Here is an 11,386-nt window from a genome sequence, read left to right on the forward strand (position 1 = left end):
CTGAGAACACGTTCGGTCGTTCATCTTACAGAAACGATTCAGAGCGCAAAGAACTTCGGTGACGACGTTTACTAGCTCAGCCATCACTTCCACAATATTCACACATTATCATCCAAGCCATTTCAAGTACTCATACTTTGTATTAAAGTAGAAGTACAGATACTTGTGTGTAACAAATCACTATTACAGTACTGAATGAATACATGCTCTGAAGCAAACATTTTTTTAAAAAATATATGTCTTTATGATACTTATTTTTCACTGTCAAGAATCAGCCATTACAGAATTATTATTTGGCCACTAAAACCTTTGGAGAACAACTATTTTATCATATTTCTATTTTGCTCGAATATCACGCGCATGCTTTTTACGAGATGTTCTATTTGCTGTAGAATTTAACTGTTGAACAAATTAAGTGTATTTTAAATAAGCAAAAGCATGCATTTATTTAGTTGGCTAATGCATTAGGTAATGCATTAAAAGAAATGCTTATTTACTGCTCTCTGGGGTGCTCATTGTTGTTGTTGTTTGTAGTTAGTTAGTTAGTTAGTTAGTTAGCCAACTAAATACATGCATTTATTATGCTTTATGCTTTTGCTTGAATTTAGTCACCGGTTTTCAAACGTTGGTCCCCAAAAACCTGCAAAATAATTTGAAATGATTTAAATCAGATTTAGATGGAGATCGTACTGTCGTAATGCCAAGAATATTAATGAGCCATTCATGATCATTCGCACACATGTATATATTAGTAGTGTAGTGAAGCATTAGTTACATCAATGTATGGATTTCTTTTCCTACAATCCAGTGGTGGGCAAGGTAGACTTCCAGACATAAATATATCATTTTAAGTAGTTTAAAAAGGTAATGATAGATGAATATAGTTTTTTACTATTTCAGTCACTATGGAGGCAATGCAACTTTTCCACATGCCAGATTCAAAATGGTACCTCAGTAGTTTGCTACCAAATAAATACAAGAGAGCAAAGTAAATGGTGGACTTTTGCACACGACTGTATGTATTGCAATATATTCCCATTTAATTTGGGCAATTTGGATAATATCCACAAGACAAAAGAGTCAGGAACATGAATAAGGAACAAAAAAAATTTTTTTATTGTTTTACTCTTCATATCTGTACAAATACCTTCAAACTTTTTTTGTATATACATATGACATTTACATAAAAAATACAAAACTATATATTCATGACAGAATTTTGTATTTGTCTCGCTGATGCTTAAAATAAAAATCAATCGGAGAGGAAACAAAAGAAAGAGAAAAAAACAAAGCAGACTGCTGAAGTGATTTTTGTGTTGAATAGTGCAGCAAAATACGTGTCGAAAGACAACAGCACACAAATATTAATGGCACATTGTTTCCAAAAGTCATCAAGTATTATCCAAAATGTACCTTTTTTTTCTTCTTTTTGTTCTAATGACACAATATAAATGCAATCTAAAAATGTTGACAAAGCTGAAGGGCTAAAAGTGAACTGGAAAAAAAACATGAAAAGGAAAATTCAACTGGCTCTTTTTTTTTTCCTTTTTCTCTTCCATTTTTATATTACTGCTGTGTTGCATCTGTTTAATAATAATAATGAAAAAAAACATTGAGAGAGTCCCTTTGGTCAGTTATTGTTATGATCTGTAAACAAACCAAAAACCCATCTGTACATTAAAAAAAATTGTTGATATATTCCCAATAAATAAACACACTGCCTAAACATGCATTTATGTAGGTGTGACATAGACATCTGTGATAGAGATTTGACACTAACAAGCAGATTTTATTCTCTCTTTCTTTCTTTCTTTCTTCCTTTCTTTTTTTACAGCTGAATGAAAGCGGAATGCAATTTACAGCATTTGTCGAGGACTCACACAAGGTAAACGTGACAAATAAATAACAACGTTTCTCTTTGGACAAATATATTTCTTCATAGTAGTAAAGATGACCAAAAAAAAGGAAAAAAAGAAAACTAAACAGTACAACAAGAACAAAACAAAAAGGAGAAAATGAGTGGTAGATTGTAAGCCTGACATGGTAAATGTATAAATTAGAAAACAAAGAAATGCATAAATAAACATCTAGCAGACTGGACTATATGTATACTTCCTTTTTGTTTCAAAATAAATAAGCATACACGTCATGTACAGTATGGACATGGTTCCTTGGGACTGGCGTGATCGGAAGGGGGGGGGCTATCCATCCAGCATAGATGATAAATGGACATGGGACTTGTAGTCTTCATCATCCTCATCCTCTTCCTGGTCTTCTCTGATGGCTACATGAGGGGAATACAGTGTAGCTGTTGTATGAAAGCGGACCACAACAAACAGCTCACTGGCACACTAGCGTGGGGGGGGGGGTGATGGATGGATGGATGGATGGATGGATGGATGGATGGATGAGAGGTGTTTGTGACAGGACGGATTCAGGGAGTCCGGGGTCCGGTGGATTGGGTTGGATTTGGGAAAGAAATGCTTATTTACTGCTCTGTACGGTGTTCATTGTTGTTGTTGTTAGTTCATTAGTTAGTTAGTTCATTTGATAGTTAGTTAGTTAATTAGTTAGCGGACGAGGTGTCACAGCCCAGGCCTCGGCAAGCAGCTCAATGATCATCAACACAACTTTGAGGTATTTCCTTTTCGGTTTAGATTTTGGACAAAAAGTAACCCACCCACCCCTCCCTGCCCTCCCCAAAAGAAAAAGGCAGTCCCTTGTCAATCCAAACATTCTGACATGATATATCACATTCAGCGGAAAACAGTAACAATAAAGATGTTTTTTTGTTGATTTTTTTTTTCTTTTTTTAAGCAATCAAAGGAGGACGTGGGTGCGAGCTGTTGAGAAATATTCAACCCGTGAGGTGATCGTAAAGTTGGTCCCTCGGTCGTCATCGTACGCGAACCTAACGACGACGCATTCTTTTTGAGTGGAGCAACATGGAATGTAAATGCGATTCTTCCTTTCGGGCTCTTGCTCAATATTACCACCGCTGACCCCCACCCCCGACAAATGCTGTCTGCTCTACACATCGATAGGTAGTCTACAAACCGCAATCAAGGTTCAAATTCACCGTTCGTCTTGACCCGCCGCGGCACCAATGTTACAATCACCAAGTAGCGAAACGGGCTGAGCGCGTATTCACAAGAGGCAATGGAATCGATTGATTTACAGCCAAGCAAAATAAAACATTTACACACACACAAAAAAAAATTTAAAAAAACACACACACGTATTTTGTAAACACACCAGTAAGGTGATTGAGGGAATTTACAACTACGGATAGGCAAAGTAATCGATTATTCGGAGAATTGGTGACGCATCTGAAGATGTGATTGGTAGTTTTTCCTCTATATGCCCTGTGATTGGCTGGCAACCGGTTCAGGGTGTACCCCGCCCCGCCTCCTGCCCGTTGACAGCTGGGACAGGCTCCAACGTTCCCCGTGACCCTCGTGAGGATAAGCGGCTAAGAAAATGGATGGATGGATGTAGAGACGGTGTTAATATTCCGCTCAGTGCGACGGTAGCATGGAAACAGGAGTTAAGAACATTAAGAGCGGGAAAGAGAAGAGCTTAAAACAGCTAAAGTTGTTCTAATGGGAAATGCAGTCCAAATGCCCATCCTTGGTTAGGCGGAATCGCTCCATTAGTTGCTCGGCTGAATGAGATTTAAGGCAAAATATAGTCCGGCACTCATCACATATTTTATATTTACATAACACGATTGTTCCACTGCAAACTGCCACGTCACTCGTATTGAATTACAGTCTCTCTGTTACAATGTTTTGCAGGGGAATTACATGGGGGACGTTCAAAAAAAAAAAAAAAAAAATGAAAAGACAACATCATGCGAGTCCGTTCCGTTCCAAGTCCGTTCTTCTTGCGAAAGCTGTGCTTGGTGGTGCGTCTGGGGTGGGAATTGAGGGGAAAAGAAGGGAAAGGAAGGGGCAGGGGTGGAGGTGGAAGGGGGGCTCTTTTAAGCAATGTGGAATATTGTCTTTCTGCCTTGAGGGGAAAGTGGGGAATTTGTTTCTTTGTCTAGCGCTGTTGTCATATTTACTTACAGTTGCAAGATCCCGAGTGCTTGACCTCCAGCAGCACCCCTTCGGAGCAGGCGGCCTGCTTCATGGCGCACTCGCTGGGGTAGGTGGTGTTGTCGCTGGCGCACACCGCCTCGTCCGTCCGGCTCTCCGGACACGCGCCGTCGCACAGCGAGCAGCGTCCTCGGCTCATGCGGGTGTCCCACAGGCACTTCTTGCCGCCGCCGCACTGGATGTCCTCGCATGACTTGGCCTCTGGGAGCACAGAGATCATTTGGGGGCGGGGTCAGGGAGTGAGGAATACATCTTGTTTGGAAGCCGTTTCGCGCTCTGGTTTGATTTGTTTCAGCACTAGATCTCGGGGACACAAATTCTCCCCCTGAGTAGAGCAGGCCGGAGTATTCACTCTCTGTACTTAAATAGGAGTACACATAGCAGAGCCTCTGTTTCTGAATGAATTCATTTGACTGCATTCTCAAACTGAAAGGTGCGCAAACCGAGGCGGTGTTCACCATTTAAATGAATGGAAATGCAGTTAATCCGTTCCAGCTGCAGAACAATGTTGTATTTACCTCATAGTGATCTTTGCGTGGTTAAAAATAAATACTGTGCAGTATAGGAATAGGTGAAAAGAGCAAAGCACAAAATTCTGAGACTTCTGCAGTCACCCCAAAGCTGTTCGTATGAAGAAAATAGCGTTTAAACTAAGGTAATGTATCTTTTACATAATGGTTTAAACACATGCTCGTTCGTAAATTGAAATTTCAATGTCCTTGTGAAAAAAAGGACCCTGGTAAAAGTAGAATTACGGATTCAACTCCTTGACTTCACTAAAAGTAAACAAGTACAAACTCTAAAATATACTTATGTATGAAACTGTTTTTTTTAACCTTAAATCACACACAGTGGTGCCTAGAGATACAGAGATTCGTTTCATGATGAATTACAATCAAAGAGTTAATATAGTTTGTTCGTTTTTCCTTTGGTTGTGTGTGACTTGGCCACTGGGCGGCAGTATAGTACAATCATGCAGACAAACAAAGAAGAGTATCATCTGATGACTGTAGCCAACAGGAATATTAGTCATTTTTTGCTGAGGATAAAGAATATGTTTGAATTGAGAATACGTATCTTTCTTCGCCGCAATTTTTCTCAATGCTTTCTTGTTTATGTTACTTAGTGTTGCAACCGCCCCCTTTTTTTTCCATCTTTTAGGTCCTCACGAGGTCAATCAATCAAGATTTCAACAGCATTTCAGTTTTCAGGTGTTTGCATCAGGTCTATTTTAGAAAAGCAAGGAGTAGAAATTACAGACAACTGTGTTCAAATGTACAAAGTAGGATGTCCCGCCATATCATACTTCACGTAACGGCTGTACTGCATCGCTGATATTTTTGTGAAACAGATGCACGTCATAGCGATTGTTTTTTTAAATGGTTCTTTACATCTTTTTACATTCATATAAAGTTTGTACAATATTGAAAGTGTCGATTTAAATGCAATTAAAAGTCAATACATATCTGAAATTAGGATAGTAGTCGTATAATTTTTATTCTTTTGGGCTCTGGTTGGCTGCTGGTAATGTCGTGCATTGTCAGATGGAACACATTCGGTTTGTTTTGTTTCTTTTTTTAATCCCGACAATTGATCCCCAAGCGTCCTGAATCTCGTTTGGCTTCTGGCAGAGAGCCCAAGTGCCAGACGAAGGTTCTGACCAATCGGAAGAGGTTAAACCTCCCGAAATGCTTCGGAAAAGGACGCCGTTACAATGCCTTTCCCCTGAAAATACTGCATTTGTTCTCATACATAAGAATGGAACGTCATACTTCAGGCTTGTGATCCTCAGAGAGTCAAATGGGGATTTACACTAAGAAGTGTTTGTTATTAAACTTTAATTATAGGTACAGGTTAGATTCTAATTTATGTCATACATTTTAATTGACTCATTTTTAAAATTTTCCTCTATTTAAGTCCAGTCCAAATGTTCAAACTGCCTGTAAGGTTGCAGTGGCATACAATTATTGAATATACTCTTTTAAGGAATAACCTCTCCCTATCTCAATTTTGATTATTTTATTTTTATTTTTTTAGGGGGTAACTTGTATAAGAGGCTTTAGAACCACCGCCTTAGGCATTCCCGCTATCTAGTTATTTTCAAAGCACAAATCAATTTATCAATACTTTACAGTATTTTCTGTACATTTTATATTTAAACATTTTTTTCTGTTAAAATGTGTGTTTTAACAAGTTTAAATGTATGTGAAGAATGTGGGGGTGGGGGGAACAAAATATTTTTAATATATTCTTTATATGGTTTCTCTATATCATGGATTTCCCCCCTATTATGGGTGGGTCTGGAACATATATCCCATGATAAACATAAGCTTACTGGAAATGTGAAAAGTTCAATGAAAAAAAAAAAAAACTTCAACAAAGTAAGGAAGTATTTGTACTTGGTTACTTCCCACCACTGCCCCTGACTTTGCTTCCCCCCACCCCCCCCCTCCTGCACTGAAGTGTGTTTTGCTGTTCCTCCCCACTCCCCCATAAGGGGAAGCGCTGCCAACATCAGGAAATAATCAAGTGTCCATCATTTCTTGAGCAAACATTCTCTATCCAGCGTGGAATGTTGGCAGCAATAAACACACGTTCGAAAAAGCAGGTCGGGTGGGTGGGTTGGTGCGTGCGTGGGGCGGTGTTGTAGCAGGGGGTTGGGGGGGGGGGTACTTACTGATGCATTTGCCCTCGTAGGCCACCCCGATGGAGCGGCCCAGCAGGCAGGTGGCCCGCCTCAGGTGGCAGGCGCTGGCGTACACGATGCCGTCGTTGCCGCACAGGTACTGCTCGGGGGAAGTCACTTCGGGGCAAACCCGGTTGCAGGTCACGCAGTAGGCGTTGTTGGTCTGGTCCACCACGCAGGTGGAGCTGCCGGGGCACAGCACGTCGCGGCACGTTTCTGCGCGACCAAAAAAAAAAAAAAAAAAAAAAAAAACACGTCTTACGCTACAACGCAAGCACGAGGAACTGCAGAAAGGCTCTTTGTCGTTCAGAATCCTCCCGGGTCCGAATTTGGTCCAGTTTTTCATCTTTCTTTCTTTTAACAGAATTTCCTACAATTGGATAGCCCCCCACGGGCTTAAGCAATATCAAGTATTGACAAATACTTGCTCTCTTTAACAAAACAATGTTTAATAAATCCCCCCAAAATGTGCTGATCTTGAAAAATTCCAGGAAACTAATGATTTGATAGATCGATGGATCGATGGATCGATCGATGGATCGATGGATCGATCGATCGATCGATCGATAGATCGATAGATAGATAGATAGATAGATAGATAGATAGATAGATAGATAGATAGATAGATAGATAGATAGATAGATAGATAGATATAGATAGATAGATAGATAGATAGATAGATAGATAGATAGATAGATAGATAGATAGATAGATAGATAGATAGATAGATAGATAGATAGATAGATAGATAGAGATAGATAGATAGATAGATAGATAGATAGATAGATAGATAGATAGATAGATAGATAGATAGATAGATAGATAGATAGATAGATAGATAGATAGATAGATAGATAGAAAGAAACTCTGGAGAAATAAGGCGGAAAAGGGGAAAGAGCGCATCTGACTGACTTTTGCATTTTCCCTGGTACTGGACGTCCAGGTCCGGGTGGGCTTTGCATTTGGCCTTGAGGAGCGCGCACTCGTCCTTGTAGGTCTTGCCGTCCGAGCCGCACACGGGTCCCTTCCACGTGACGTTGGAGCAGTCCGGCGCGCAAACGCACCGCGGCTTACTCCTCCGGTTCATCTTGCACCTCTTGCCCGGCCCGCAGTCCACATTTTCACACGACTCTGTTGCGCAGCGCGGCGGGGACGGACAGACAGAAAGAAAGAAAGGATGACGCGCGGATGTAAAAGCCAAATAAAATAAAAAAAAACCGCACGCTTAAAGATGTGCAAACCAATGAAAAAATTGAGTGCACCTCCACCTTTGCAAGGTATGCAATTGGGGGCTCCGCCGTTGAAGATCATCCATCTGAACAGCGTGCTGTTGGGGACGTCCTCCTCGGTCCAGGACGTGCCCAGTCTGCCGCTCCTGCAGCACTCCTCCCTGCTCATCCCGGGCATGTAGAGCACCTGGCAGCGGCCGTTCTTGCCCTGCTGCAACCAGCAGTTCCCAGCTGCAAACAACACCACACACACACATATAAATCAAATAAAAAAACATTATCAAATCCAAAGTTTGCACCTTCTCCCCCTCGCACCCTCCATTCCAACACTCTCTCCCGTGCGCGTGAGTGGCAGCGCGTACAATGCTAGTACCAAATAAGCACAGGGGATGTGTGTGTGTGGGGGGGGGGGGGTACACACACAAACACACACAAAAAAAGAGGGTGCTCCAAATTCCCTCGCGGAGCGTCTAGACATGCAGCTCCAAAGCTCCACCGCGCGCAATGACGCGCCTAACGCGCTTTTCTTTTTCACACCGCCGCAAATGCTTGGCATGACCGCTACCGGGCGCGGAGAGTTCGTTATGTTCAACACGAATTTATTGAGAATAAAGAATAGTAATAATAACGTTGATTGATAAATCCTATCATGCAGACTCAGAAATAATACAGTGCAAGTTTGGCGCAACTTAATCCAAACACTAGAAAACTTGCAGTACTTCTCCCGTTGCAAACGGCACCTGTTTGACGTACCATTTGAACAAGTTAAAATTAAAAAAAATGATAAATTAATTAAAGGTTGCCGGTGCACGACGTGAAATTATGGATGCGTGCGTGTGCTGTGAGTGAAAGAAAGAACGAAAGAAAAGTTTGCATGAGATGAGATTTGCTTACCTTGAACTTTCTGATGCTCCATGTGGTGGCAGAACCACACGAAAAAGAAGAAAAATCCCGGCTGGAGGTGATCTTTCAGCATCCCAAACATGATGGAGGAAGAGGGCAAAGTGGAAAGAGAGAAGGAGGACAAGAAGGCAGACAAGTACCAGCAGCAGCAGCAGCAGCACCAGCAGCAGCAGGAGGAGGAACGCGAAAGCGCCGGTTTTGAACCTGCGAGGCAGCGCAAAAAAAAAAAAAAAAGTAATCTGCTTAAGGTAGCACTGTTGAATAAGTGTCAGTCTGAGAATGCAGCCTCTCTTTTTAAATCTATAAGGGGTCTCGGGTTGACTGTCTCTGGTGGGCGGTCTCCTTTTTTGCCGTGGGGGTGGGGAGATGTTTTTTTTTCTTGTTCTGTTTCTTCTTCTCTGAGCAAACTTCTTTCACTCTGTGCAGTCAGGTGACATGCAACTTTTCTCCTGCAACAACCCCCCCCCGCCTCCTAAAAATGCACTTATTTTCTGGACATTTGAACAATAATAATAATAATGATAATAATAATAATAACCAGTGTCTGCATTTTTTATCGGACATCCGTTCTTCCTACTAAAGGGGCTTATACGGTGGTAACTGCTATTCCGCCCCCCACCCCCCAACACCCCCACCAACTGCAGACAAATGTGTAAATCTAGTGATGGAATAATGCCACCCCACCTTCCAGGCACCAATAATACGCGCAGGTCTTCCACAGGCGCGCATGCGTCTAATATTAGCACAGACAGTTGTTTGGGTTTCTCTCCCGGGTCAAGCTTTTAAATATAATCAAACCTGTTTCCGAAGGGGCTTCAGACGGAGGAGCCGGCCGGGTGTTACGTTTCACTGAATGGCGCTCACACACGTGCATACGCACACGCGGTGGTGCAAAGTTTGGACCTTGCAGAAGTCCTTGTGCGACCTCTTCTGCAGAAGGATGGTCACGGTGGAAATGGGGGCGGCTCCTTTGCAAGCAGACGCCGCCGCGAGGTGACGATCCGGCGGCCAGACAACCGGCGTGTGGCCCCCCACCCCCAACTCCGCCTCTTCTCCACGGTGATCTTTTTTTCCCTTCTTTTTCCTGCAATACATCCTTTCAACACACGCGCACGGACCTGTGGTCAAAAATAGCACATGCATTAATTCATTCATATTTCATCATTCATTAAAAAAAAAAAAAGGATCCAGTCGGTGCAAGTGCTAAAGTCATCCATTGGTCATCATTCGGGGTCAGCAACATGCCCCCCCCCCCGCCCCCCTCATCCCCAAGGACCACACGAGTAGTGTTCTAAAAATAGCTCACCAGTGATGGGACGTTGTGATTTCCTGGGAATGTAAAAGAAGTGAACATTTAAAAATAGAAACATAGCTTGTCAACACCTTATTTTGACTACAATATAAAACATTTGAAGCGCATTTATTTTAAAGGATGAATATAATGTGAGCTATTTTGTTATTTCAGAAGCATGTACCAAAATGGTGTCATTTAATGGTACCCGGTGAAGTAGATGCCAGGTTTAAAACTGCTCACAGCCAATGCACCCATGGCAAACAAAACGTACAAAAAAAAAAAAAAAACTGCACAACAATTTCAAGCTGCCTAAATGCAATGCAAACAGAATCACTAACAGGATGACTTTTGGAACAGCACATAGCAAATAAAAATTTTCTCGAGTGTGTGTGTGTGTGGGGGGGGGGGGGGGTAAAAGACGCTCATCAGCTGCTCATTAAAGCAAGGATTTGGCTTCCAGATGGGGAAAGCTGCAGAGGGTTATTTGGAAGGAAACACGATTATAAATGCTCGGTTTTGATTGCCATGACAGGTATTGATTCAACCACAAGTTTACTAATTGCGGCTGCAGCTTGCAGCGCCACATCATACTGACAGTTGTGTAAAATTATTAACAGCTTTCAGTATGCTGCAGTGTAGTCTGACAACCGCAGTAGTACACTTGTAGATGAAGAATGGGGAGCAGGGAAATCTCTCTGACAGTGTCAATCAAATGTGGACAATTATGATCATTATTTAGTCGATGCCATGTGGGAGAATTTTATTCATTTTTCTGGAGCTTCCTTGGAAAATAAGAAGAAATACTTTGTGGTTGGCTGGATCCCATTAATAAGACTCTTGCAGCACTCCAGAACAAAATTTAAACAAAACAGTCTGGAAAACGTTCAAAACCATTCCGCAAGAAAAATGAAGGCACCCAACACTAAAAATAAAGAGTGCAACCATAGATCAAATTAAAATTTGACAAAGTGCAGGATTCTGAGGATTTTACATGTAGGACTGTGGTTGAACCTGTCATCAAAAAATTAAAAATATACGCATTACAACACAATTGTCCACGGAGTCACATACTCTAAAACAACATAATCTATCCCAAAATGTTCATCTGAAAATACTATGAATGTTATTATCTGTATGTAATAAATTACATATAATTTGTAACAATGACAAATGA

At 41.6% G+C, this 11,386-nt stretch overlaps 1 protein-coding gene across 3 annotated transcripts; it reads right to left on the reverse strand.

Moving 5' to 3' along the window:
- Nucleotides 1–1,310: 1,310 nt before the first annotated feature.
- Nucleotides 1,311–9,032, reverse strand: fsta (follistatin a). Of its 3 annotated transcripts, none has more exons than XM_061817301.1 (6): nt 8,910–9,032; nt 8,055–8,246; nt 7,699–7,917; nt 6,778–7,002; nt 4,071–4,301; nt 1,311–2,284 (listed from the first exon to the last, which is right to left on the reverse strand). In XM_061817301.1, the coding sequence occupies exons 1-6, from the start codon at nt 8,998–9,000 to the stop codon at nt 2,202–2,204; spliced, it is 1,041 nt and encodes a 346-aa protein (XP_061673285.1). In that variant the 5' UTR covers nt 9,001–9,032; the 3' UTR covers nt 1,311–2,201. The 3 variants fall into 3 exon arrangements, with proteins under 3 accessions (XP_061673285.1, XP_061673287.1, XP_061673284.1); XM_061817303.1 differs by having other exon boundaries at nt 1,311–2,308; XM_061817300.1 differs by lacking the exon at nt 1,311–2,284 and having other exon boundaries at nt 3,966–4,301; nt 8,049–8,246.
- Nucleotides 9,033–11,386: the final 2,354 nt, after the last annotated feature.

Source organism: Syngnathoides biaculeatus, chromosome 4 (genome assembly GCF_019802595.1).
Source record: "Syngnathoides biaculeatus isolate LvHL_M chromosome 4, ASM1980259v1, whole genome shotgun sequence".
Classification (NCBI taxonomy): Eukaryota; Metazoa; Chordata; class Actinopteri; order Syngnathiformes; family Syngnathidae; genus Syngnathoides; species Syngnathoides biaculeatus.